The 26,510-nt window shown below is 47.4% G+C and overlaps 2 protein-coding genes across 5 annotated transcripts; both read right to left on the bottom strand.

Moving 5' to 3' along the window:
• Positions 1 to 484: 484 nt before the first annotated feature.
• cindr (CIN85 and CD2AP related) lies at positions 485 to 26,076 on the bottom strand. 4 transcript variants are annotated; one of them, XM_015183343.2, is made up of 8 exons: positions 25,079 to 26,076; positions 13,197 to 13,431; positions 11,977 to 12,088; positions 11,294 to 11,846; positions 9,169 to 9,321; positions 3,075 to 3,653; positions 1,789 to 3,010; positions 485 to 824 (listed from the first exon to the last, which is right to left on the bottom strand). In XM_015183343.2, exons 1-8 carry the CDS (start codon positions 25,086 to 25,088, stop codon positions 782 to 784), a joined length of 2,907 nt encoding a protein of 968 aa, XP_015038829.2. In that variant the 5' UTR covers positions 25,089 to 26,076; the 3' UTR covers positions 485 to 781. The 4 variants fall into 4 exon arrangements, with proteins under 4 accessions (XP_015038829.2, XP_002136903.4, XP_015038828.2 ...); XM_002136867.4 differs by lacking the exon at positions 9,169 to 9,321; XM_015183342.2 differs by lacking the exons at positions 9,169 to 9,321; positions 11,294 to 11,846; positions 11,977 to 12,088; positions 13,197 to 13,431; positions 25,079 to 26,076 and adding an exon at positions 6,279 to 6,357.
• LOC13036322 (UBX domain-containing protein 1-like) lies at positions 7,682 to 8,883 on the bottom strand. Its single transcript, XM_003736165.3, has one exon. It carries the CDS (start codon positions 8,749 to 8,751, stop codon positions 7,774 to 7,776), a length of 978 nt encoding a protein of 325 aa, XP_003736213.2. The 5' UTR covers positions 8,752 to 8,883; the 3' UTR covers positions 7,682 to 7,773.
• Positions 26,077 to 26,510: the final 434 nt, after the last annotated feature.

Raw genomic sequence — 26,510 nt, 5'->3', positions numbered from 1 at the left:
TGCGAGAGCTCCCATAAGTCCACATAACAAACCACCAAAGGAATAGTAATACTTATTTTTTAGCCCTTAAATCCAAATTCGAGGCTATATAATATATGAATAAATAAAATAGAATAATTTTGTTTGGTGAGTCGTTTAGCCAATACAACAACCACGGCAATATTTGAAAATGGCGCCACTTCGAAGTCGTTCGATATTAACCAACACTAGACAAAATGTATGTAAAATTACATCTCTTTGTAGTTAGCATGTAGCAGAAGTAATTCAGTTAGATTCATATAACTTTTTTGGCTTAAAACCGAATTTTAAAAACAAGCCTAGAACAAAATAATGGTAGAACATCTCGACGGTTTTCTTATGTTTTTCTGTTTCTTTATTGCAAAATATTTCATAAGATACTTTTCGAACGACTGGTAGGTATCCTTCGGCTGATGGATCATTATAGCATTTTAGTCGTACGTTTTTCAATTAAAAATAGTAAAAACTACTAAGTAAATGTTTATTTTATAAGCCATATTCAATGTACATTAATATTTACAGTTTAAGCGATACAAAATGCGACATATATTTGCTAACAAATGGGCGATCGGGGGGATTGGTTCCGGTACCGAGATATTGATTTGTTTAGACTACAGATTGCTGAATGCTGATTGCTGAATGCTGAATGGTATACTCAGAGGGGGAGAGAGAGGCTTATCACAAAAAGAAAGGAAAACATATGGTAGTTGTACAGACAACTAGGGATGATCTCTAGCTGTTGCGTGGCTGCTCCTCCGATCAATTAGAACATCCAATTGTCGAACTTCCCGCGACGCGATTGCTTGCTGTTTTCGTAAATGGAAAAGATAGATCACAGAGAGAGAGAGAGAGACTGGGTTAGATATATGTACGATAGATATGTTGTGGATTCTCTAACATGACATCTATAAGATAGGGGGGTTAGGGTAGAGTATAGTAAATCATAAGAACAGAACATTCAGAAAACATGTATAATATTTATTTGCATTATTTATTGGTATTGCTTAAGTTTTAGGCATCATCTCCACTTGGACATATGCTTATGCTCTCCGATCTCTCCGCTCTCTAGTTCTTCTCTTCTCTTCTCGCTCTAGTTCTCTTTCTTTTAGTATAGTTTATAGTACAGTGTGGTTTACTCATAACTTTAATACATCGTAAAATAATCATAAATCGTATAAACAAAACAAATTGCAATTGAAAGCAGCTCCGATCTAAGAAATCACACAGTGCCCACCAGCACCAGCACCTCCTCTTTCGCCTCCTCCTTCGTTCCTCTGGGATTACGAATGTATTGCATATAAAAAATACTTATCGAAATTATCAGATATACATGGGATATGGATATGGTAGCGCCGTGTCTTCTCGCATGCACAAATCAACACAAAAATGGCTTGGCTTGGATCGACGGAAGATGCAAGAGTGTGGAGTGGATGTGGATTCTCTGGCATTTCCTTGGGACCATGGGATAAGTACAGAGTACAAGAGTTTTATACGATATTTGGGATTGTCTTGGGTTCGTTCTACTACGTTCTACGCACTTGGAATGTAGAGGTTCGGGTCGCAAACGTCTAGCCGACAGCACGACATACAGATAGATACAAATCATAGATTAAAGCTAGCTAAAATGCGATTTTAACTACTAAAATCTGCTACGGGGGCTGTGGGGCTGTGGGCTGTTTGGCTGGGGGTCTGGGGCGGGGGGCTAAAACGAGCAGCTAACACAACAATCAACGTTCGGCTCAAACACAGGCTCAAACTTGCGTCACGCACTGGGCGTATTTGTCCAGCTCGTTCCTCAGCAGCTTCACGCGGTCCGTCTCCTCCCGCAGCGACCGCACCAGCTCCTCGATGGTCCGCTGCTGGGTATGCACCATGGCCTCCAGCTTGTCCACCCGCTGCTCGAGCTGAACCACGCGTGGCGGCGCCGCTGACACTGACGCCGACGCCGACTCCTGGTGATTGCTGAGCTGCTGGGCGGGGGCTGAACTTGCGTTTATCTGCTGAACAGTGGTGCTGCTGCTGTTGCTGCTGCTGGTGGTGGCTGTCTTCTCCTCCTGCGTCTGGGACTGCACCTGCGTGGCATTGGAGGTCTTGACCAGCGGCGAGACGCTGCGGTTCCTTATGGAGAGACTGTTGGGGCGTGGCGCTCGCGTCTCCTCGTCGCTGGCCGCCGCCTTGGCAGCCGACAGGCTGCGGGACATGGCTGCATCGGTGCTGGTGGCCACAGAGCTGATACTGCTGCTGCTGATGGCCGACGTCTCCTTCCGGCTGCTGCTCTCCACGATCATCGACTGCTGCAGGAGGCTGGACGACGTCACGGCCGAGGACTGCACTTTCGTGGTGGTGCTGCTGTTCTGCTGACTGCCGTTGCTGCTACTCGTGGCACTGCTGGAGACCACACTAGAGTTGGCTGCCACCTGCTCGGCGGCGAACAGCTTGGAGGTGCGCTCGGCCACGGAGGCGCCGCGCGGCTCCACGCTCGGGGAGGTCTTCTTGCGGGTGACCTGCGAGGCCTTCAGCTCCTCCATCCACGGGGCCTTCTTCTTCTCCCACTCGCGCGGCTTCGGCTTGGCCAGCTGCTCCTCGCCCGTGGAGTTGTCGTCGGAGGAGGCCGCCTGCCTGCCTCCGTCCTCGCTCAGCTCGCTGGCACTGCCGCCCGTCCCGGCCATCCCGCTGCCGTTCACGTACACCGAATTGTTGTTGCTCTCGCCCAGCACATTGATGGCCGCCGAGGGTGGTCTCCGCTTGGGCGCCTTCACGCGCCCTGCCCGCACATCGGGCAGGATCGAGGCGCGCTCCACGAGGTCGAATTCCACATCCTCTCCGGCTATGGTGGCCGCTCGCCGGATCACCAGATTGCCGGCGACTCCCTGCTCGGGCAGATGTCCGGCGATCAGCTTGCTGGCTGCCAGACCATCGGCCAGATCGTGCGACACGGCGCTGGTTAGCTTTCCCTCGGGGTTGCTCTTCTTTTTGCCGCCCAAGAGGTTGCCTACAGAAGGAGGAGGAGAGGTTAGAATGGTTTCCGTAGAGGGTATCCAAGGGTTTACACTCACCTGCCACTGGCACTCCGCCTGTGGGCGTCTTCTTTAGCGGCACACTGGGCTTCTTGCTCAGCACTGGCGGTGGTGGGGACTTGACCTTCTCATCGAGGCTCTCCATGCTCTTGCTGAGGGCCGTCGTGGTGGCCGCGCTCTTCTGCTGGCCCGGCTGCTTGCTCAGGTCGAGGTTCTTGGTCTCCAGGGACTTGCGCTGGGCGGCCACATTGCCGGTGGGCAGGCCCGTCTCGCTGAGGATGTCGTTGAGGGAGTCGCGCGACCCGAAGCTCTCCTTGCGGCCCGAGGAGCTGCTGCTCTGGGAGCTGCTGCCCGTCTTCTTGATGTACACCTTCGATGTGGTCGAGTTGGTGGTCTGCTCCCGCACCTGTTCCCGCTGCTGGCTGCTGCTCACCGTCGTGCTGGTGCTGCTGCTGCTGGCGTTGACCGAATTCGTTGTAGTCATGTGGTGGCTGGTGGCGTTGGCGATGCTGTTGCTGATCTTCTTCTGGGATTGCTGCTGCTGCTGCTGCTGAGGCAGTGAGTGGGGGTGCGGCTGCGGCAGTGGCTGTGTCGTGGCTGGCTCGTTGATGGGGGCAACTGGAAAAGGGCAAGCAAACGGGGGCATTAGTGCGCGGTTTGCACCTTCTGTTCCCATGCAAATCATTCAACTCTACGGCCAAATCTCATTCCCAATTCAAGATGCGCCAGTCGCGGCCCATCCATATCCGTGGGCCATGACTAACCCATCCGTCTCTCGGGGGCAGAACAGCTGGCAGCAAACTGGTTTCCATCGGAGCCGTCTCGGCTGCCAACTTGTTGCCAAATGTCAATAAAAATAATGTGGAAACGCTCTCGGAAATACAGAAGAGACAGAAAGACACACAGCTACGAAGCGCAGGCGTAGGACCGGTGCGGTGCGGTTCGGTTTAGCAAAAACACTACACAAAACGAAATCAAACCAGAAAAGAAGATGCTCTTTGGATACTTTGGATACCCTGGCAGATCGAAGGCATGGAACCTCTATACCCGCTCTCCGCAGAGGGTATCCAAAATGAACGGCCAACGGGCACAAATAAATGCCAATAAATGGCCAAAGCAAACAACAAAACACTTATTGGCTATTGGGTAACACAACAGAAAATGTGTAAAGGTCAGGCCCAAAGAAATGGCAATAACAATAAACAGGAAATAAAAGCGTCAAAAATCCAAGCAACGAATTGGGGATATACTCTAACAGAGAGTATCCCAAATTTAAAGGCTAATCTACGGATGAGATGGAGATATAGAAAGATGACAGGGGAAATTGAGATGTGGAGTCAAAACAGGTGTAAATACATGATGATAAATGTGTTTATTCAAAGAGTACTTAGCCACAATCCATATTAATACTTTTAACAGGTAACAAGGAGACCATAAGGGTTTCTACAAGATCTTAAAGCAAAAAGATTTGAATATTCCAAAGTGTACTTCGGATGACAGCAAGAGAGAGCAAGATATTCTGTGAGATCCGATCTCACAATCCACTTTCCAGCATCCCGAACCAATCTATAACTATTCCTAGAGTAACCCCCTGTGGATGGCACTGTATACAGGCACTTGCTCGAAACATCTGGACAATGATTTACTCAGCCTCCACCGCAGCAATCATCATCTCTAATTATACCGCAACTTGTTCTGTTGCTTATGTCATCTATGGATCATCCAAAAACTTGATTCCAGCCCAGAGATGAGCCAGATTCGGCCACATCCCGTCGTTATTTCATTAGCCAACGTACCCCAGCGATCCGGAGGAGTATTTCTCAACCAAAGAATTGCCATTGTCATGGCTTAAACCCATTTTCATGGTGGCACCACAACGACCATAAGAAACCGCATTTTCTTAAGAAATAAACGACGACTTTCACTACTGCTGTCACAATGACAGAAAACGGCGCAAAAAAGCGAAACGAAATTAAGTTTGACACTAAACAAAAGCAGCGCGAATTTGATATTTTTAAGTATTGAGTAATTGAGCGTTGGGGGCCTCTGGGGGATTGTCATTATTATTATTATTTGTATGCCCTTCCAGGGGGTATCACAATGTCTTTGAGAGGTTTGTAGGGTAGTGAAAGAGGCACTATTCTTCCGAATAGTAGGAGCTATAGGACCGTCGAGTGCCATAACAAATAGCTTCTTACTCTTTCGAGTTTATCCATCGTCATATCTTGGGGAAACGGAAAATCTCTGGCTATGAGAAAACTAAAACTTTTACTGAAAGGGAATTCCAATGTCGACGTGCTGTTTCATTTCTCTGCTAATATTATTGGATTTTCTGCCAGCGGCTGTCCCCCACACACACACACACACACACACTGCCACGCTAACACCTTGCACACACACTCACGCACACAATCGAACGACTTAAGCAACGAACTTGCGTTTGCCAGCTTTGGGTTAATTATGACGAAGCTGACGCCGACAGCGACCGCGACCGCGACTGCGACGGCGAATCATTTACGTTGAGCGAGCAGCAAATTATAATCATTAATTTACACAGGAGACAAACACAATATCTGTAATTACTATGGGATGGGGTGCCAAAACCGTTTCTTCTTTATTCTTTTATTTTCTGTAACACGGCACGTTTTCACATCAATTTCGCAGTAATGGAGCACTTCACTGACGCAAAATCCAATAAAAAGCTTGTAGAACACGTCCTAAAAACTTCCAATCGCTCACACGCTTTTTGTTCGTTTTCTTAAAATACAACTATTTGAAGGTTTTTACCTAATAAAACCATCGACAGCGACTGATTTACGTTTAAAATCTAACGTAATAGTCTGAATATTAACATTTTTCGAAAGGTCGAAGAGTCGAAGCGTCGGTGTAAAACGTATCGTGCTAGATCAGCATTAATTGAGTGGGAAGCGAAGCTCTTGTTCTGCCGATGCTGCCCTTCTGCTGCTGCCTCTGCTTTTCTGCTGCTGCTGACACTTCAGATCTCTTTGCCATGTGGCAAAAAGCAGGCCGCACAAATGCAATTGCACAGACAGAGGCAGAGACAGAGGCAGACCGAGAGACACAGAAAGAAAGCCGAAAGAACGGTAACTGTAGCACACGCACGCACCGAAAAACAAAACCAAGCGAGCTCAAGCCGGAGCGAGAGAGAGAGAGAGAATGAGAATGAAAATCAGAATCGGAGAAACAAAAGGTTGAAGAAAACAAACGTATAGCCAGCCGCACCACAAAATATTTCAATAACGTAAATGGTCAAGAAAATCGAAACGACTAAAGCAAAAAGGTAAACAAAAACGCTGCCAAAGGTACAAAAAACCAAAAACAACAAATGTTGAGAGAGCCGAAACGTCAAGTGGGTCGGTCGGCTGAAGCTGAAGCTCAAGCTCAAGCTCAAGCTCTCTCTCGCAACTTTGTTGATAAGCATAAAATAAAGAAACTAAAACAAAGGGGGCTTGGTGGGCCCTGGGCTAGAGGGAGGGGGGAGACAAAGGTATATTCAATTAGCAGGTGAGCCAGGCCGAGAGAGCGCCGTATGCATATACGGTAGGAGATAAGCAGTGCAGATCGAGACTGCTGCACCTTCTATTCAAATATACCTTTACACAATCAGAGATTGAGAGAAAGAGAGAGAGAGCGAACAACTGAAGCGCGCGCTTGTGTTGTTGTGGCTTCCCACTGATAATCGCCGCTAATGTCTCTGCCGACGCCACCTCGACGAAGATGATCATGATGAGCGAAGATAAACATAATGATGATCGCGATGATGATTAGCTAAGAGAGAAAGAGGCGACTCTGTGCGCGAGGCGAGAGAGCGGTACTGCAGGTAAAGTCAAAGAGCAAGACAAAGGCGCAGAGAAAAACCAGTTACAACAACGGCTGTTTACGGCTGTACCCTAGCAAAGGGTATTCTTATTTTGATGCAGATAAGGCAGCCTCTCCAAAACACCTACAGAATGAGCATCAAACATTCGTCTGTGAGTGAATCGGCTTAAAGTATAAATGGATGTGTGCTTGAGTGATGGAAGGGCATGAAAGCTCCGGCTCTCAGTCGAAGCTCTCCGATCCGCGCTCTCAAGTGTCGAAGGTGGCGTTGGTCACGTCGCCATAGAAAAAAAACTGCGACGTTGACAAACAGAAAAAATCAAAAGGCAAAGCAAAAAAAAGAAAAGAAATGTCAAGCATACATTTTTAAAGCAAAAACTTGAAATTCCGCGAGCAACCGCAAAGTATGCAGCACTAATAATACCTATTAATTAGATAATAACATCCCCAACATTTTTCCAAGCCACAAGTTTCTGGGAAAAGTTTCGCACAAACAAAAAGCCAAGCCGAAACCCGTTTTCCATGCAAATGACAAAGACAAACAAACAAAAAGCAAAGTTTGGACGAAAATCCAAGCGCAAATTGAAAAGAAAAATGATCGTAAACAAAGCGATTTGCTCCCAGACCCCCCACGGAACGGGGGCCACGCCCAGTTCGCTCTGCCTCCGCCCCCCCAGGGCAATGGGGGAAAAGCAAATAAATAAACGCAAGCGCACGATGGAAGAGAGCCAAGAGATGGGGAAAACCAGGACCCGGCGTTGGGTGGGACTCTGAATACCCTTTCTGGAATCAACAGAGAGGCGGACTTTAAGGCTCCACTTCTGCAGTGGATCTGTCAAAATTTTAATATAATAGTGTTGTGTTTCGGGGGGAGGGGGGAATATAGCGCGCGCCCTCTTCACGCAGCCGCCTTGGTCATGGTGATGACGGCGGTGGGGACCAGGCCGAGCACCTCCAGCGGCTGCCCGTAGTCCTCCTCGGCGTAGAGCTTGCGCGGGAATGTGGTCATCAGGGCGAAGGGCGTCTCGATGCCGGTCTTCGCTTGGATGAACACGCGCACGGCCGACAGCGGCTCCTTCACGCCGAAGGTCTCGGTGAGGGTGGAGCCGTCCTGCAGACGCACTTGGATGCGGGTCTCGGTGTAGTCGCGCGGCGACGACTTGACGCCGCTGGGAGAGCTGACGGAGGGAGCAGGCTCCTTGCTGGGCATCTGTGGAGCCTCTCTGGCCCTGCGGGCGGCCTTGTCGTCCTCGATTTGAGCACGCACCCGGTCGCGGGCCTCCTTGTCCTCCTCCTTCTCGCGCCTGCGCTCATCCACGATCTTCTTCATCTCGGTCTCCTCCGTGCGACGCTTGGCCTCGGCCATTTCCTTGCCCTGCCGGATGCGGTTCCTCTCGTGCTCCAGGGCGTCCACCTTCTCACGCTCCTCCCGCTCGACGCGCTTCTGCTTGAGCTTCTCCGCGATGACGGCCATCTGGGCCGCCTTCTCCTCGTCGCTGAGGGGCTTCTTCTCCACCGCGGACTCCGAAAAGTTGCTGTGGCCGGTCTTGGCAGCGTGGTATTCGACTTCCAAGTGATCCTTGAGCACCTTGCCGCAGTCGTCGCATTTGACCGACTTGACCACCGCCCCAGGGCCGGCTCCGCCCCCGCCGCTGCTGCTGGGTGCCGGGTCCTCCTGGCTGCCACTGGCTGAGGGTGCCGCCCCTGCCCCTGCCCCTGCGACTCTACGCTCTCCTGCGGACGGAACCTCCTCGTCAAGATGGGCCAGCAGCCACTCCATGGCCGGCTCCACACCCTCGCTGCCGGTCACCTGCAGCGCGAACTCCACTCGCTCCCGTCGGAAGCCCATGTCCACCAGAGTCTGGACGTAGCTCATAACGATCGGATTTGGATGCGTAACGATCGATTGGGGATTTACTTGTGAAAATTTGTGACAGTGACACACAAAAACAAAGCCCCAGGCATACTCCCCCAAAAGGAAAGTGTATGTCGCACAAGAGAAATATAAATCAAAGAAATTATGAGCAAAGGAAAAGCGGTCTACGAAAACCAAGGCTTGGTGGGGGGGTCGGTGGGGCAGAGTCAAGCAGTTTTCCATTTCATACGAAAAGCGCCCCAAGGATGGAGGCCGGAGAGAAAGGAAAAATAAATATAAACGAAAGAAAAGATAATACTACAGCAGGAAAACAGAAGAAAAAGGAAAACTCTGCACACCACTCGAGGGGGAGGGGGGAGTTGGGGTGGGCTGGGGTGCTGGGGCAACTCTGCCTACTGGAAAAACTCGTTTACATACAAATCGTGGTGATAAAGCTGGCCATACGCGCGCCCAAGAACTCGAAAGAGCCGCCGCGCTGCGTCCGCGGTGGGGCACGGTCCGAGTAGCCTCCAGCGCCAGCTCGGGGTCGGGCACGGGGGCGTGGCGGCGGTGGCGGTGGCATGGGAGGAGCTGCACAGTTCACGGTTCAGTGTTGCACAGTGCAGAGGTTAGTGTTGCACAGTTCAGTGTTGCACAATTCAGTTAAGTGTTGTTTTCAGTGGTTTTTCAGTGTATTTCGTGTGGTTCAAAAATTGTGGGCAAAATCGTGGAAGAAGTAGAAGGAGGATTAGAAGAAGAAGAAGTAGAGGAGTAGAGTAGAGTAAAGGAAAAAGAAAAGTATTGAGGAAAAATTACACAGAGAAACCCCAAACGACATTGGAGTCATAAGAAAGAGAGATGGATATACGATAAATAGAGAAAGATAGAAAGAGAAGAAGGAAAACCAAACAAATGTCCAATAAAAAAGTCTTCAAACGAAATGCAAGTCATAAAAACTCATACTCAAAACAGTTTTCATTTTTGAAGGAAGGAAGGAGGAGGGAGAAACGAACATGAAAATGGCTAAAAGATTGAAGGATTGAGGGATTGTCGAGTGGCAATGTAATGTGATTTGTTTTGAGAGTGAAGTGTGCGATGATGTGCCAGCGCAGATGGTGGGGGGGGACGGGGAAAGAGATACTTTCTGTGGATCCCAAGAGGGGGCTATCTACATCGTTATCTTTGGGGCTACTGTCCTATGGCTACTGTTCAGCTGTCTATCTTTAGGGAGCTTGGGGAGACCTATTATACGAGTATCTTGTGTATTTTGTTCTGAGAGTGCTTATCTGTAATTTGTAATAATATATCTATAAAGACATCTCAGGAGAACATATTTTTTGGGGAAAAACTATGCCGAAAATAGCTTTAAACGGGTTGTAATCTGCTGCTAATTTATGAGTGGATTCTAGGAAATTTGCTTGGGGTAAAAGGTATGTCATGTATGTCCAAATACCGAACTAAATCTCTATAAAAGGTATAGCTTGGAAGATTTATTACCACATCAAGGAATCTCCTTGGAAACAGATGGATTTGGGAACACTTTTAAGGCAGGAAGGTAGGTAGAGGTATCTATCTGTAGGCACCAGAGTTTTTAGACTGAGGAATCCTGATTTGGAATCAATTTTTCCATAGAGAATGGAGGAGAATCTACGTAGTCATAAGTGGAATACGCCTAAAAATCGTCTATATCCAGATCAAAGTCTGCATATTCCATTTAAATAAAGTGCAGCGATAGTTTAGAGTACAATTTGAATGGATTTCGGGTGATATGACATCCAAAGACGTCTATAATCCATTCTCCAGCTCTTTGTGGAAGTTCATGCTTTGGAGTAATGGGTAAAGGAACATCAACTGGTATTCTTTATAGATCCATCCACTATCCAGCCTTCCTACAGCCAACGATCTGTGCTTTGACTCAAGGAAATCCAGAGACTAACCGGGGCTTCCCCCATTCCTGCTTAGAGCCAATTAAGCCACAGATTCCCATATAAAAACATGAGTAACATTTGAGTAACAAAATCCTAATCAATTCCAAGGCGTAAGTGGATGGGCCATCGAAAGCAGTTTGAAAATTTTGCACAAGCGATAAACATTTACGATCTTGAGACGATGGCGGGGAGGAGGAGAAAGGGGATGCCATCTGCAACCGGGAGCGGGACTCCCTGTGTGTGTTTGTGTCTGAGGAGGCTTTTCTCTTAATTAATTCAATTACCAAACAAACGTTTATTGACTTTTATCCAGGCACAATGATGATGGCTACGTCACGACATCAATTTTCGAGGCCTAACGACGTCGATCGTCGTCGTCGCCGTCGCCGTCGCCTTACGGGGGGTTTACGGCCGATGCGTTGGAAAAATTGCCTCCAATTAAAAGAGAGTGGGGGGAGGGGGGAGGGGGGTATGGGGTGCAGATGCATTGATGGGAGGAGACGAGATGACAACAGTTGACAGACCGAAATCAAAACGGAGCGAAAGGCAATGGCCTGATGAGCGACAGAGAGATGGCGATGGGGGAAATCCATCCAGTGGAATCCTCTGGGGGAGGGGAGGGGGGAAACACTCACCTTCCAGCATCTTGACAAAGTTGTCCGGGAAGACGCCGACCTTGCCGTGGATCTCGCCCTTCCACCAGCCCTTGTCCGGCAGCTCCATGCTTATGACCGTGATGATGTCGTCCACCTTGAGCTCCAGCTCGTCCTCGTTCATCGGGGCGTAGGGGAACTCGACGCGGCAGAGCCGCGACGGCTTCGGCGGCAGCATGGGTGCCGGATCCGAGACTGGAGGGGCTGCAGCTGCAGCTGCAGCAGGGGGTGGGACTGTGATTGGGGCAGCTGCTGGAGCGGGAGCGGGAGCTGAAACTGTGGCCGGTGCTCCTCTGCTCTTGGTCGTTTGCTTCGTTGTTGGGGCCGCCGCTGATGCCGCTGCTGATGCCGCTGCTGATGCCGCTTCTGCCACATTCGCCGCCTTGGCAGCCAGCGATGAAGTGTTCACCGTGGCACCAATCGTCGGCGGACGCTTGGAGGCCAGTATGGGCGACGGCTCGATAAGTCTCACAAAGTTCGATGGGAAGACGCCGACTTTGCTGCGCAGACGTCCGCGCCACCAGCCTTCCTCGACCTGAATGGGAGCAAACCAGAGAGAGAACAGAGTGAAATTTCAATTTTTATTGGCCAAGAGGTTAAGCGCGGGGCGGGTGGGGTGGGGTGGCACCCCCCTTCGGCCGCGAGTGTAGGGTGGCGGTACGTACCTCCCCTAAGAACTCAATGACATCACCCATCGTCAGCGTCAGCTCGTCGTCGTTCACTTGTGTGTAGCTGTAGACGACTTTAACGCGCCGATTCGATGTCTCTGATTTGTCCCTGAGAGGGCGAGAGAGAGCAGAGAGAGAGAATGTAAATGTTGTGTTTTTGCTGGTCAACAATTGAACTCAAATTGCGTCATATCGGGGCGCTTAAGAGGTACGATATACAGACTAAAAGATACCCTTTACTTAGAGATATTCACGGGAAATACAGTAGAACTTGTCTACAATGAATTTTTATATATAACAAATATATTTCCAGACCACTGCAATGCTTGATTCCGCAAAAATGGATTATCTATTACGAATTCCTCTTGGGATTCGCGATGTGGAAGATCGACTGTACTTTTAGAACTATTTTTTGTGGTAATACTAGGGGTTATATCTATTTTATGTAGCTGGTATTGGTTTAATTTGTATAACTATTCTTTATAGATGATTCTAAGAATATCTATAGATGTACATATCATTTTTAAGAATTTTTGGTATTGAAAAAAGTTCCTAACCCACAAGATCCTAGTGGGAATGGGTTGAAATACGATGGATTAGATGCATTGAAACTTAAATTTACTCATAGAACGCATCTAATTGTTATCGATAGGCTATTGATAAGTTATCGTCAAGTTCTTTGGTTTTTATCGATAGGTTATTGACGTGTTATCGTGATATATGTATATACCGCTGTCGTAGATTCTATATGCACCTCGTAATTTTATCATTATTTTTTTTGGGATGATATGTTTAGGTCATCGGTGATCTGTATATCGATGTAGCTAGTTCTTCCAAGAGTCGATTCCACACAAGTTAGTCCAATGTTTCATATAATACCTTATGGGATATATAAGTAGAAATTTACATCACGAATACAAGATATAATACAAAAAAATGCCTTTTTTGACAGTACTAATGCTAGGATAATCATATAGTTTGCTAGATCTACAGATAATGTCTTAATACTCTTCTTTATTTATTTTCAAAGATATATTCTTAATATTACACAAACGATTACAGATATTCTTCAGTTTTGAAGGCACAAAAAGACTTATAAATACACAAAAATTAATCAAATCTTCCTGGCCTTCAGGGAAGGCTATACATATACACTATTTTCTTGCAATCTAGACATCCCCTTTTGTGCTAGGGTATCGAGGAACCGCAGAACCCACCTCAGCTGGACGGCTGTGCCATCGTCGATGTGCTCGCCGTTGCCATTGGTGCTGCCGTTGGTGTCGAGGACGCGCACAAAGTTGTCCGGAAACATGCCCGTCTTGCCGGTGGCCTTGAGGGTGCCCATCCACCAGCCGCCGGGCATCTGCTGGATGTGATGGATGATGGCACCTTTGCGGAGATCCAGCTCGTCCTGCTCCTTGGCCGCGTACTCGTACTCGACGACCGCCCGAACTGCAACGAGAAAGAGGGAAATCCAAGGATGAGTAATGGCCGAAGGACAGACGGGACACAGGACCCCGGAATGGGGCTGGTGTTACCCAATTATTGGACGGACGGATGGCGCATGACGTGTGCAAATATTTGTGCAATCGTCTCGGATTGCGCAACACTTAACCCACTGCTCCACAAACCTCCCCGCTCCGCTCCTCTCCCCTCCCCTCCCCTCCGAAACGTGACATTTGTCTTTTGCCTTTCCCTCCTCCAACGTGCTTCTGCTTTTGTTTTTGCTTCTGCTGTGGCACACGCGGCGGTACAACAAAAAACACACGAATAAAGTAAGAGTTACATGACTGGGGAATGACAATTTCTGACAAATCATGGATCGTCTAGCCCCATCCATTCCCCTCCCCCAAACACCCAGCCACACGGCCATCCATCCATCCATTCATCCATCCATCAAACAATCTGGCACACAATTGTGTGCTGTCTTGTATCGATAATTCACGCACCATAAAAGGGCATAGATCTTCGGATGGGATGGGATTTATGATCTGTCGGGAGAGCTGCTGTGGTCTGTATCAAAAATGTGTCTCCAGTGAATGGATGATTATGAAAACAAGTCCATTCCTTCATCTATCCTATGCCTAGAAGGTAATCTTGGAGGGAGTCTCTGAAAACTCTATTCCTGGGATCACCAGCGAACATCCATCCATCATCTGTTCCCTTAATTACTTTGCATAGCCTTTTCAATCCACTAAATTGAAATGTAAACACAGCCGCAAATATGTTTGTTTCCATTACAAAGTTTTCCATTTTTCCCCCCACTAGATTAATCTTTACAATCCCCCGATGGGGGGCACACATCCACATCCGCATCCCAAAACAGAGATGCCACAATGCCAGAGCCATTCGGCATCCCAAACAAATATTCCAAAAGCCAGAGACGGAGCCAAAATCCGATGTGTCATGACTCACTCTCCGGCGTCCGCAGAGATCCATGGGCAGTATTGAAAGCAACGCGACGACCATGACTGACATTTTCATAAACTATATATGTGTGCCCCCCTTCCCCCTCCACCCCTCCATCTCCACGAGAGCCATTGTTCGACTTGTTTGGCTTTGGAGGAGGTGGCTGCCCCCGCAATCGCACCATTGACTCAGTTCTGTCTGTATCTCAGCATCTGTATCTCTGTATCTTGTGGATATGCAATGGGGGATACCCTATCCAGCTGAAAAGGCCCCCAGGAAGCAAGGAAGAGGGAAAGGGTATCCTCCTCAGAGCATCCCACACTCGTCAAATAAACCCCCCACACACGACCAATGAATCAATAACAAGATATCCTCCTACACTGCTAAGCCACACTGGGAAAAGGACAGGAAAAGAGTGTGAAACAAGCTGCGTTTGGGGTTTATGGGAACGGAAACGCTTCCTTCTGGCTCTTACAAACATCGACACGCACTTGGGATACCCCTGTTTGCACTCCTCTATGAGTAATGGGTATTGGAACCGCTTATTGGCTTAGTCGATGGAGGAAACAATAATCGGAAAAAAGACTGAAGAAAAAGTCTATAAAGAACGCAAGAAAATGATAAATACTTCGAGTACGTGATGTTCTTTGCTTCCAGAGAGCAATCCTCAAACACTTTGTGGGTAAATGGGTCAATGGGGTGGGGGGCTGTACGAGTGCGAGTACGATTGGTCTCTTCCATGATATGTGGAAGAACTGTCACTGTGTTTGGCCGAGAGGAGGCCACGAAGAGAGTGTTAGCCAACACTTAATGGGGCTGTGCGACGCGTTGTGTGTGTTCCGACAGCCGCTTAATGGCATTAAAGAGCGACTCGAAATGCTTTCCATTTTACACGCTCGTTTCGACATCGGGCAGCTCTCGACATTTCTTTTAGTGTCGCCACCGAATGTGGCACAGGGAGGTAGGGGGGAGGGAGGGGGGAGGGAGGGGGGAGGGAGGGGGGTGGGAGGGGGGAGGGAGGGGAGAGGGGCGGAGAGCAGGGGCTCAAGTGGCTGCCAATCAAATACTGAATCATAATAATTTCACTTTATTTTCCAGTTCCAGTTCCCGCCACAAAGATCCGTCCGATCCGACGATGAAGTGGCCTCCCTCTTGCAACGGAGTGGCAGGGGCAGGGAGGGGGCAACAGGGGCACAAAGGGGCCACTAAAAGACTGCGGATAAACCCACTAGGCAGGGACTGGATGAACAGAGAACTTTGAGAAGCGAAGGGAGAGAACGTTGGCTAATCCTTTGGACAAAGCTTAAGGAGGTTTTAGTGGAGAAAAATTCCACGGCATACGACTCATCTACTAATATTTACACGGCTTTAACAAACCATTCAGTCAGTAGGTTTTTCTGTACTTTTGATCTCTGTATAAATAATTTATTCGTAAAATTAAGGGAACCACAGAGTTCAATGACGAATGGATAAACTTGAACTCAATTAATTTGATTAGTGGAATACACATTTTTGAATGCCATTTTCCCCCACATAAATCTCTCCTCAGCGCATACTTTTTCCATGAACATTGGGTTCTGGGCTTCGAGTGCCAATCGGTTAGGGAAACTGGTTTTGCCGACCAACTAAGAGTCCTGCATGAATCCACCCCAAAGGAATAGATCCAAGATGCGATTATCTTGATTATTTCAATGATTCTTCGATTTCTGCAATATATTTGAAAGAACAGCTGGAAAAAGTACACTTTTACCACTGGTTCTGCGGGTTTAAGTAAATATTCCCATATTGCAAGCATCGAATGGTACTTTTTTGAGCAGCTGTAGCAAATCCATTGGGGTAGGGTATATCTGGGGTCTAAGACAAAGATAAATCTTCCATTCATAAGAACTTCCTTCACTTGCAACCTTCTTTCCGTTCCTCCGCCTCCTCTCTAGGCCAGGCCTTTTCCAACCAACCCTTCCGCCAGCCTTCGTCTTCCAGTGTTCCAGTGTTCCGGTGTTCCAGTCTTCTCGTATGACCGTATTTCCAGTTAAGGTTTAAGCTAGCAAAAGGCAAACAAAGCGACAGTCGCGACAGACAAGGCAGCCCCCAAATGAACCTTTAATGCGGTTTTTGTTTTCAAACTCTTTTTCCATTCCCCCTTTCAGCCCCCTTTTTACCATTTATTTCTTTTGTTTCTTTCTTTTTTGCTCATGTACCGAGTGGTTGGGGGGGAAAGCGGGGGAAGGGGGAAAGGGGGGCCGTGGTACGCTTGAATAACAAAATAATAACCGACCAGACGACCACAAAGCGCAAGCGAGGAGGAGGGCCCAGAATGGGAGGCATGCAACACCAGCAGCGGTGGCAGTGGTGGCAGCAACAGTGGCAAATGGGGAAATGGGGAAATGGTGAAATGCTCGGTGGAAAGCAGGCGGCATGTGAAAACCCCATCGTCGAGAGGCACAGAATGGGAAAACGAAATGTGTAAATGTGTCAAAATTGGAGAAAATCGCATGACACGGCCGCCCACTGCCGCCGAGCGGGGCGTGGTCCACCCATGCAGCGGGTGGTGTGGCATGTGGCATGTGGCTGTGGCCTGGCCTTGCCTTGCAGTGACTGGATCGCATCGAATGATGAGTTTGGAGATGGGATCGCAGCGTCTAGGGTTATGTTATGATGGCAGCTTCCCCTCAATGTCAAACAGCACATCAGAGGCCGCCATAAAGATATGCAAATTGGTAGCTGGATTGTTGGAAACACAACCGAATGGAGTCGAGTGTGTGGCGCAAAAACAGGTTAAGGTGTAAGCGAGAAGGGGGCCAGAGTCGACCCAGGGAGTACCCTACACTGCACACTGGCTGTCATTCAATCAACGACAAATAAGCTGTTGATTCGCTGCCAAAAAGTTCCATAAGTAAATGGCTTCGTATCAAAGAAGTGACTCCTCCAATGAGTCTTTTGTGGAATATACTCCTAAAATGAATCAGGAATCGATTTACCACACAATTAAGTATCCCATTAAACATCCAACAGCTGTTTTGCAGGCTGCCAGTCACACGTAAACGTTGAAAGTGGAGCCTGTCATTCGAGAATGATTCAAGAAGGAAGAGCAAGGGTCCACCGTTTGCATAGAAAGACTTCTTGAACATCGATAGATATATTAGAGTACCATTCTCTGTGGAGTAACCCTCTTCAAAGCCTGTTCCCTTGCCTGATATACCCCTTTTCACGCACGCCAATACCCTGCTTTTTCGAGTGTAATAAAAAATGTAGCAATTTTCAGCTCTCCCTCCCGCTCTCCACAGCTCCCCGCTCTCTCATTCACTCGCCTGCTAAAGTTCCGCCAGATGCAGCAGGTAGCTTACAAATTAAAGAGCCAGAGAGAGAGAGAGAGAGAGGGAGAGTAAAAGGGTGAATCGGTTAAGCGACAACCGGTAAAGCAGCTGCAACGAAGAACGACGACGACGACGCGACGACGACGACGCGACGACGACGCGACGCTGGTGGGTGCCGAGGGTGCCGCGCGGCCAAAGTTCCGTACAGAGCAAACACCTTTGCCAGTGTAGGTGTGAGTGTGAGTGGGACACACTCTGTGTGTTTAAAGATGCGCTCTCCCCTGTACGGCACCCCCCGCCACCCCCTTCAGAACGAAAACCAAACAAGAACATGCTAATTGGTTTAACCATCGGTTTTTGGCTGTCTTTGGATTTGTTTTTGTGGTTTTGCTTGGTTGGTCTTCCCGAATACTCTACAAAGAGAGAGAGAGAGAAGAGAAGTTTGCACCTCAGAGAAGAGAGCTTTAATGATTATTGAGAGCACTATATAAAACGACCAGTCGATCGTTAAGCAATTCTTTGGGAGAATTATCGAATGGCAATCGTAAACACGAGACCCACAATTCCACGAAAGGGTATTCAAGTGTCGCCATTCCACTTTTTCGCTGCGTTTCGTTTCTTTGTTTTCTGTTTTTATGGCCCTCGTCTTTGGTGTTGGTTTTACTGTTGTTTTTGTTGGCTTTTCGGTTGGTGTGTCGGTGGTGGGAGGTGGAGAGGGGGGAGGCCGTGAACCGTAAACGGTAAATTGCCTTTGCGTGCGTTTTGACTTTTGAATATGCAATGGCTTGAAGGAGGGGAAGGGGAAGGGGAGGGGGAGGGGAGGTGCCAAAGAGTACCAGAGGAAGGGGAAAATGGGAATAGAAAAGCAGAAGAGTGCAGGAAAAACAGGAGTGCGAGGGGAGAGTAGAAGGAGTCTAAAGAGAAGGGAAAGAAGAAGGAGTGTGAAAAAACGCATTTAGAAAAAGGAGTGGGAGAGTCTGTATGTCTGTCTCTGTCTATCGTGTGGAGTGGAAAAGAGGTGCAAACAGGAATGATCACGTCCATATTTGTGTGGAGGGAGCCACCGAGAGTAAGGAATGATTAGAAAGGGTATTGGGTCTCGTATGTCTGAGATTGGATACGGAATGGTTCTATTTCATTAACACACTCCCAAAAACGATAAGATTCAGATATTTATTGGTGAATGATCGATAAATAATGACAAAGGTGCACAGAAAATAGAAAAAACTGAAGAACCTTTTCCCACAAAATTACTACGGACGGACGGACAGACAGACAGGGCTCAATCTACTCGGCTATTGATGCTGATCAAGAATATATATACTTTATGGGGTCGGAAACGCTTCCCTCTGGATGTTACACATATCCATTTTCACCTCAAATCTAATATACCCCTAGACTCATTTTGGAGGCATATCTTTTTGGGCACCTCTAGTACTGAATTTTCATTGATTTGTCGATTATTTGTATAAAACATTCCATATAGGGGACTCTTCTGAGATGTTCCCCTTCCCCATATTTCGGACATTCATTTACATAAAGCGTATCTGAAGTCGATGAGCAGAAATTGTAGTGGAAGCACAGAAGCAAGAGACAGGATCAACAGGCAACGACGGAAGCTGCGCAGTGGAGTAACCCGTTATTAGAGCGTGGCCTGAGAGCGGAAGAGAGTCGTCTCAGAGTCGAGTGAGGCGCAGTAGTATTGGTGTCCCTAAGAGAGAAATATTAGGGAGATCCAAAAGGAAATGCTGTGAGAGAGAGAGACAGAGAGCAGTGGGGTGATGCGACAGTGGCCTGGTACAGAAAAGAGAGAGCTCCGTTGTGGATCGGGACACAGCACAACCCCGACTCAATGCCCTCAGGGCTACTAGACATGCAGGAAGGATTACAGGACTCTACATAGTACACACATAGATTGTGGTTGAAACATTAACAAAGATCTCTTAAGCATCGCTCCATCTAAAGCTCCGAAATACCCTCTCAGAAGCAGCTGCCGTATTGGGTTTCCTGCTCGAAACCCTCCCTAAGGAAGCCAGCAGTTCCTCAACTTTTGAAAGCCAAAATTCCCAAACAAAACCATCAAAATTTAGCCCGAAGCGTTACAGAATCACGTACTCTTTCTCTCGTGTCCTTGAACCCTGAATGGGCACCCCCTCTCCGCGCATTGACCTTGCCGGGAGGTGCGTTACAAAGCCTCTCGAGTAACGGCAACTCGAAGTTGTCCAAGTTCAAGGCCACGAAAGGCGTGTGAGAGGAGAACAAGAGGCTCTCGCTTGTCGCCTCAACGAAATGCATTCCAATTGGATTTAATTGAAGAAGAGAGACAGAGAAAGAGCGAGCACCAGAGAGCGAGAGGAAGTGACGTAAGCACTCGTCCACGTATATATAAAAGCCCCACAATGATGAATCACAGCCCTGCCCGAAACGTGTAATCCCGTTGATAAGATTCAGGCCGTCAGGGGTTCGTGGGAGGAGGGTACGGGGGGGAGAGACACCCGTTATCATTCAGTGGCATTAACATTCGGGTTCGATTAAGTCACGGCCGCCAGGTGTCGTCATTGTCACGCGTGAGGCAGGGCCCCCCCCCCCCCCTCCACCCCAAGAGGCACTTTTCCGAATGCATTTCCCCTTCCCGAGGAAACCATCGAAGCATCGTCCAAGGGCCAGCGAGTGCTCAGAAACTTCCAATTGAAGAGCTTCCCCCCACCCCTCCGCAGGCCCCACAGCGGGCTTTTCCCCCTCTCTAATTTTCTGTTGATTTGCGTTGATGGGGCATCCCGTCCGTTCGTCCATCCGTCCGTCTGTCTTCTGCTCAATTCCGAAAGAGTTTACGATGGAAAGTGTTTCGGAGCAGTCGGGCATGGCCCCCCTTCCACCCCTCCATCCATCCATCCATTCATCCATCAGCAATTGCATTTGATGATGAGTTTTGCATTAGCGAAATGAAACGATTGCAGGAGGGGAGCGGGGGGTCCAATGGCCAAAGGTCAAGCGAGTCTCCAATGGATTTCCCCTTTCGCAATCAAATATGCAAATGGGAAAACTATATTTTATTATTGAATGAAAGAAGAAAAGGAATGGAATGGAAGTGGAAGTGGAAGAAGTGAAGTGTGTGCGATGATGGGGGGAGTAATCGATGGATAAGTGCAGTGAGAGGTGGAAAGTAGGGCTCTTTTCTAGGATTATCCATTAGCTAGAATCGTGTTCTTTCCAAAGGGAACTGTGTATCATAGGAAGACGGCTATATTCTCCCTCTTATGAGCTCCAAAAGATACTATTATGGGTATCAATGTTTTAGGGTCCACTGAGGCAAAGAATGATCATTGATAATGCTCTGGGATAACTACAGGTCTCTCATAGGAACTATCTGTCAAGGGCAGCGGGATTCCATCAAATCTAATGAATAATTTCCTCCAAAATTTCAGATTACTCCCTTGTGTGCCTCGACAAAAACGTTTCAATGAGTTCTATACCATTTTTCCCTATCTACAAGTACCATAATGGAATGATAAATGTTGGGCACTTATGGTACACTCGAGTCCTACTATTCCTCCAATCAAACATCTCCGATAAAGGTCATATTCTGCCCACAAACTCCACTCCAAAACAAACAAAAAATGTAGCCTTAAGGCTACAGAAATTCTTCGAATTTAATTGCACTCCCCGCCCCCCACCTCTCCCCAGGAGAGGCCTTGGGGTTCCGTTCGGCGGGGGCTTATCAGTCCATTGCTATGGTACATGCGCTCCACACTCTCAACAGTCCAGTCCATTGATATCAGACTATGCTCTGCACTCCGCAGCAGTCCCATAATACAGGGTGGGATGGGGGACGGGGGCCGGGGACCCGCATTTCTTGGCGATAGAAAGCAATAAAAGAGAACCCGAGAAGTGGATTCTTTCAACAGCGTTTCCATCAGCAAACATTACACAAAAACTTGGCATAGATTCGGATTTTGTCCGAGGCATTTCAGTGTCAAAAGAACAGAGAGAGAGAGAGAGAGAGAGCGAGAGAGAAAGAGAGAGGGGGAGAGAGGGAGTCTCATATCTTTAGAAATACAGAAAAATACACTATTTATTTGCTTCTCTTTTGGTGGACGGACGGACGGACCGATAAGTCTGAGAAGGAGAACAAACTACCGATAAGATAAGGGAAAACCCATAGAAAACAAAAAAAAATACGATTTTCGCTTTTACGATCAAAATTCTACAACTCCCGCGAGTGACTCAGAGGCACGTTCAACGGAGCGCCGAATGCACTCGGAGCCGCCCCCTACGCCCCCCCAACCCCCCTACCGCCTGTAAAAAAAACACGAAAAATATATATTATTTGCATATCAATATGGCGATCCCTCCCTCTCTCTCTTCTTCCCCTCTGCTGTTCGCTTCCATGGCAACAAAATGCAAATAAAAGAAGTGCAAAATAATTGCAAAAAACGTACAAATACCCTGGAAAAAAAGGGCAGATTCTCATGTCACTAGCGAATATAGGGAATAGGGGTAAAAGGTACCCAAATCGGTGCTCCATCCATCGTTGATTTCCCTTTTTCCATTCACATAATCCTCTCCTAGTGCCTCGAGGGGTCTGTGATTCAATAGGTCCCAGAAAGGTCCTAAAATATCCACCAAGAATATCGAAGAATCGAAATAAAGTAGCTTACTCAGAACAGAGGTAAAGAGGTAGAAATATCTATCCATTGGATATTTTTTGGATTGGATATTCTATCCAAAAAATATGGAAAATCCTTGATCAATCGTATAGGAAAAGCCTGATTCTAGGATGTATTTCAGAGAGATCGCTCTAAGACTTCCCAAAGCTATGCCAACTTTATGCTCTTCCGCATTTCCTGGAGGATAAGTTCTTCTGGACCACTCCCAGAACCCCCGAATGGAATGGAAATTCCTTTAAATCCCTCGACAGATGCCACATGCCGTACCATCATTAAAATACAGCCTTAATTCCTGTCATTGTTTCGTGACAAATTCCGAGAGAATGTCGGTCGGACGGAGAGTGATTCATGCAGACAGAAATACAGCACGTCCGACCCATCCATCAGGTCTCATAATTTCAGCGAAGAATATGAAGAAAGAGCCACAGGCCACAAGACATAAAAGCCATGGAAAAAAGTGTTGCCAAATGGGCCACAGAGATGAGGGCGTGGCCCGTCGAGAGGCTCTTCATTAACCCATTGGCAGCGATTTACGGCCCACGCCGAGAGCGAAAGAGTGGAGAAGGGGGGCCGGAGAGGGCGGAGAGTGTGGAGGGAGGCGTGGCATGGCAATTTATTAAATTGTCAGAAATGTGGACGAGAAGGAGGAGGGACTACACGAGGACGGGGAGTGTCTTGAGGAAATGGAAAAACTCGATTTGATAAGATAAAAGCATAAGGAAAATATGGAAATAGGGAAGGGAAAATAAAGGAGAGGAATTGTGGACGAAAATGGCATGGAGTATACCCTTTTGATGCCATTTTTATAGACCTGTAATCTACATTATATTTTTGTCTCTTTTCGCTTAAACTTTCTCCCACAAAAGATGATAAAAATACCTTTTTTGTATACATATTTGAATCATAAATCACTGGGGCTATTCCGTTTTTGTTTTGAGAAATGATCATTTCTTAACATTTCAGTTGATAGTATTTTCTAGTATTTTTAGTATTTATTCTAGTATATATTCTAGTATACAATCGCAGGGGTTCCCGACCTCCCGGAAGTTCCAATAGAAAAGTTTTTGCTCTCGAAAATACTTCCTTCTCTGCGTTACAAGCTTCCCTTTCGAGTCCGTAGCACCCGTCCATGGCAAAGGGCATCCAAATGTATTCATTTGTCGAATCGTTTTTTGGTCATTGATTGCTTTTGTTGGTGTCGCTTTTTTCTCTGTGAGGCGTTGGCGTTATATAAACCCATAATCGTAATAATAATTTTCATTTGTTTTGTACACTTTTCTACCTTTCCTTTCGGTCTTTTGTCTAGCAAATGAATCACTTAAACGGACGGAGGAAAGCTTTGTTCGGGATGCAAATGTTGGACGAGAGAGAGAGGGAGAGGGGGGAGAGGGGGGACAGTGAGCAAAAGGTGGATGGAGATGGAGAGGCATTGCCATTCCATTGTCTGTCCCTGGAAATGGTTCATCAAAAGAAATCATCAGTGCGGGTGCGGGTGCGGTGCTTGGGTGCAGCTGGGACAGGGGCACGGGCACGGGCGGGAGGGAGGAGGGCCTCCAATCAGACTCCATTATCAGCTGGTTGCAAGACACAAAGCCCGAGACGCGATGAACAATCTTGGGGCCCTGTTCTCTCCACAAAGAAGCCATAACAAGGCTGCGACCGACGGACCCGACGCACCCGACGCACATTCAGATTTATTAATATTGTCTCTGGCATCCGATGGAGGATTATCTTTGCGGCCCATTGCACAGTAGCTGTGGGGGTCAGAAAAAGGTCCGATTCGGAGGGAACTTAGGGAACAGCTTGAAAGGAAAAGTTTAACAAAGAGGAAAGATTAGGAAAGGAGAGTAAATTTCCTCTGAAAAGTTATCGTTTTTGCAACGGGTTCTCAACGGGAAACACCTTTCCGGGTCAGTCCTTCCATTGGAATCTGTGGAAACATGCCCTCTCTTGGGATCCACACGCGCTCTCTGGAGTGGATCGTGGATTGTTGTAGAAATCAGCTGTTCCTTATGCCACGGAGCGACGGAGGAGATTTTCTCGAATTAAACCAAGTCCCAGATCATTTTCTCATGGAAATCTTTCCGTTTCTGGGACGCAGTTGCGCGGGAGGGGCAGGGGAGGGGCGTGACTGTTTCTGGCTACATGAAATCATCAAAGCCCCGAAATTCCCATTTAAAAGACCTTTTCTTCTTGGCCCAAAAAAACCGGTTTCCCATTTTTTGTTTTAACTTCTTTTTTAGCCATGTTTTTCTTTTGTTTTATTTTTTTGGCGTATTGTTGTAAAAATCTGGCCATAAAAAGCGTTAAACAAGAGAAGAGGCTAGCAACGGGCGGTCGGGGCTTTAGATACCCTTTCAAATCGATTCTTTCTGTGTGAAAAGGGTATAAAAAGTGCTTAAATGCCGAACGAGTACCGTTAGAGAGCGCGCGGCCTCGATGCGGATTAGAGTCTCGAAAGCAAACGGTAAATGTCCTTGGCAGGGACCACACCCACCCCTCGACAGGCACGCCCGCCACCGCCACCGCTGCAGCAGAAAGCAACAGCAAAGGAAATGCGAATGCGAATGCGGGAGCAAAAGGGAGTCGGCGAGAGCTGTGGACCCACCCCGAAATGAGGAAGAGGGGTGAAGAGAAGACACCAAAACTGCAGTTCATGGAATTTTCATAGTTTTCCAACAGGCGTGAAAAGAATGAGGAAAAACTTACTGTTGTCCATTTTGCTGTTGCGTCCTCTGCTGCTGCTCCTCTGCCTCTACCTCTACCTCTGCCTCTGCCTCTGCCTCTACCTCTGCTCGTATGACAATGTTTTCAGCAGGAAACCGTTGCGTTGCAGTCGACGGTTCAATGCACGGCAGTGTTGTTTGTGTAGCTGTAGATGTACCTCTGCCGCTGCCTCTCTGCCCAACAATAAAGCCGAATCCGTATGAATCACGCGCGCTGCGCGCTGTTTAAACCGCAAACAACAAAACCGGCCAGCATTTGGATGTATTTTTTACGTGTTTTATTTTGACCCTATTCGCAGCGGCGGCAGAAACGGAATTAATTATAAGCGCAAGAGCGGGATGGAATGGGATGAAGAAAGAGAGCACTACTGTAAGCGGCGCATTTAATTCGCGTCACGTAAAAAAACGCCAGCGTCGACGTCTGCAGCGAATGCACCGAAATTTGTTGGCGGCTTCCTTTCCACTCACACATACACACTGACACACGTTCTACTGCACTTTTCTCCTTCGTCTCCTTTGTATAGCCTTTTCGTATTCGTATTCTTATTCCTATTCGTTTCGTTTTATCATCACGCACTTGGATTTCTCTCACTTTTACGCTGTTTTGCCTCTTCCCGCTCTTCTGCTGCAAAACCACTTATTTTCGTGTGCACTTTATTTATTTTGCTTTGTTATTGATTTTCGCCATTTTCACACCTAGTTTTTCCAGCAGCCTCTCTGCTTGCGCTGCACCTCTGCACTGGCGCACCGCAACAAAAACCGCAAGCACCAAATACGCGTTTAACAAATACACTCGAAAAACGGTGATATACTGTGTGCTTGAGTACGAGTGTGTGTGTTTTTGAGGCGGCACTGCTTTTGTTAATAAATTGTTTTCGTTCGTGTTCGAAAGAAAAGCGCGAGAAAAGCAGCGCGGACGAGCGACTTGAACCACCGACGACAACAACAAAAACAATTAGCGATGCTAAGTTATTGATATATCAATATATCGATATATACCTTTGGATGATAATATATTCGTAGGCGATATTTTCCTCGAACTGGCGACTTTAGGTCGTATGACACTACTCTTGAGTACCTCTCATATTCGGATGGTAGAGAAGCTTGAGACTCGACTAAATCCATATATATATATGCTTGACTAAAAATCTAAACTAAATCTAAGAGTTAGCTAAGTGTAGTGTCATACGAAGCAGCGCGGACGAGCGATAAAATATACCGTCCGACCGTCAGAAATGTTGTATATTTTTATATCGAATATTACTAGCTATATAAAACCCTCAACTCTGCCGACATAATTTTATACAATTAATGAACTTGCTATTATTGGAATTTACCTAGTACTACCAATCTACTTGAACATCTTTAAATTTTCGCGCAATTTCTAAAAGAAATGTTAGAATAATATCATTAGA

This window comes from Drosophila pseudoobscura, chromosome 2 (genome assembly GCF_009870125.1).
Source record: "Drosophila pseudoobscura strain MV-25-SWS-2005 chromosome 2, UCI_Dpse_MV25, whole genome shotgun sequence".
Classification (NCBI taxonomy): domain Eukaryota; kingdom Metazoa; phylum Arthropoda; class Insecta; order Diptera; family Drosophilidae; genus Drosophila; species Drosophila pseudoobscura.
The sequence above is the reverse complement of the archived record's forward strand: the minus strand, read 5'-3'. Positions and strand labels throughout refer to the sequence as shown.

What these genes read in the sequence shown, in the direction of transcription:
- LOC13036322 (XM_003736165.3), bottom strand. Translation starts at nt 8,751, where the DNA reads ATGAGCTACGTCCAGACTCTGGTGGACATGGGCTTCCGACGGGAGCGA.
- cindr (XM_015183343.2), bottom strand. An exon ending in TCATTGAGTTCTTAGGGGAG is followed by an intron (nt 11,847 to 11,976) that starts GTACGTACCGCC and finishes GCTCCCATTCAG; the next exon opens with GTCGAGGAAGGCTGGTGGCG. An exon ending in GAGCTGGACAAATACGCCCA is followed by an intron (nt 825 to 1,788) that starts GTGCGTGACGCA and finishes TTACGAAAACAG; the next exon opens with CAAGCAATCGCGTCGCGGGA.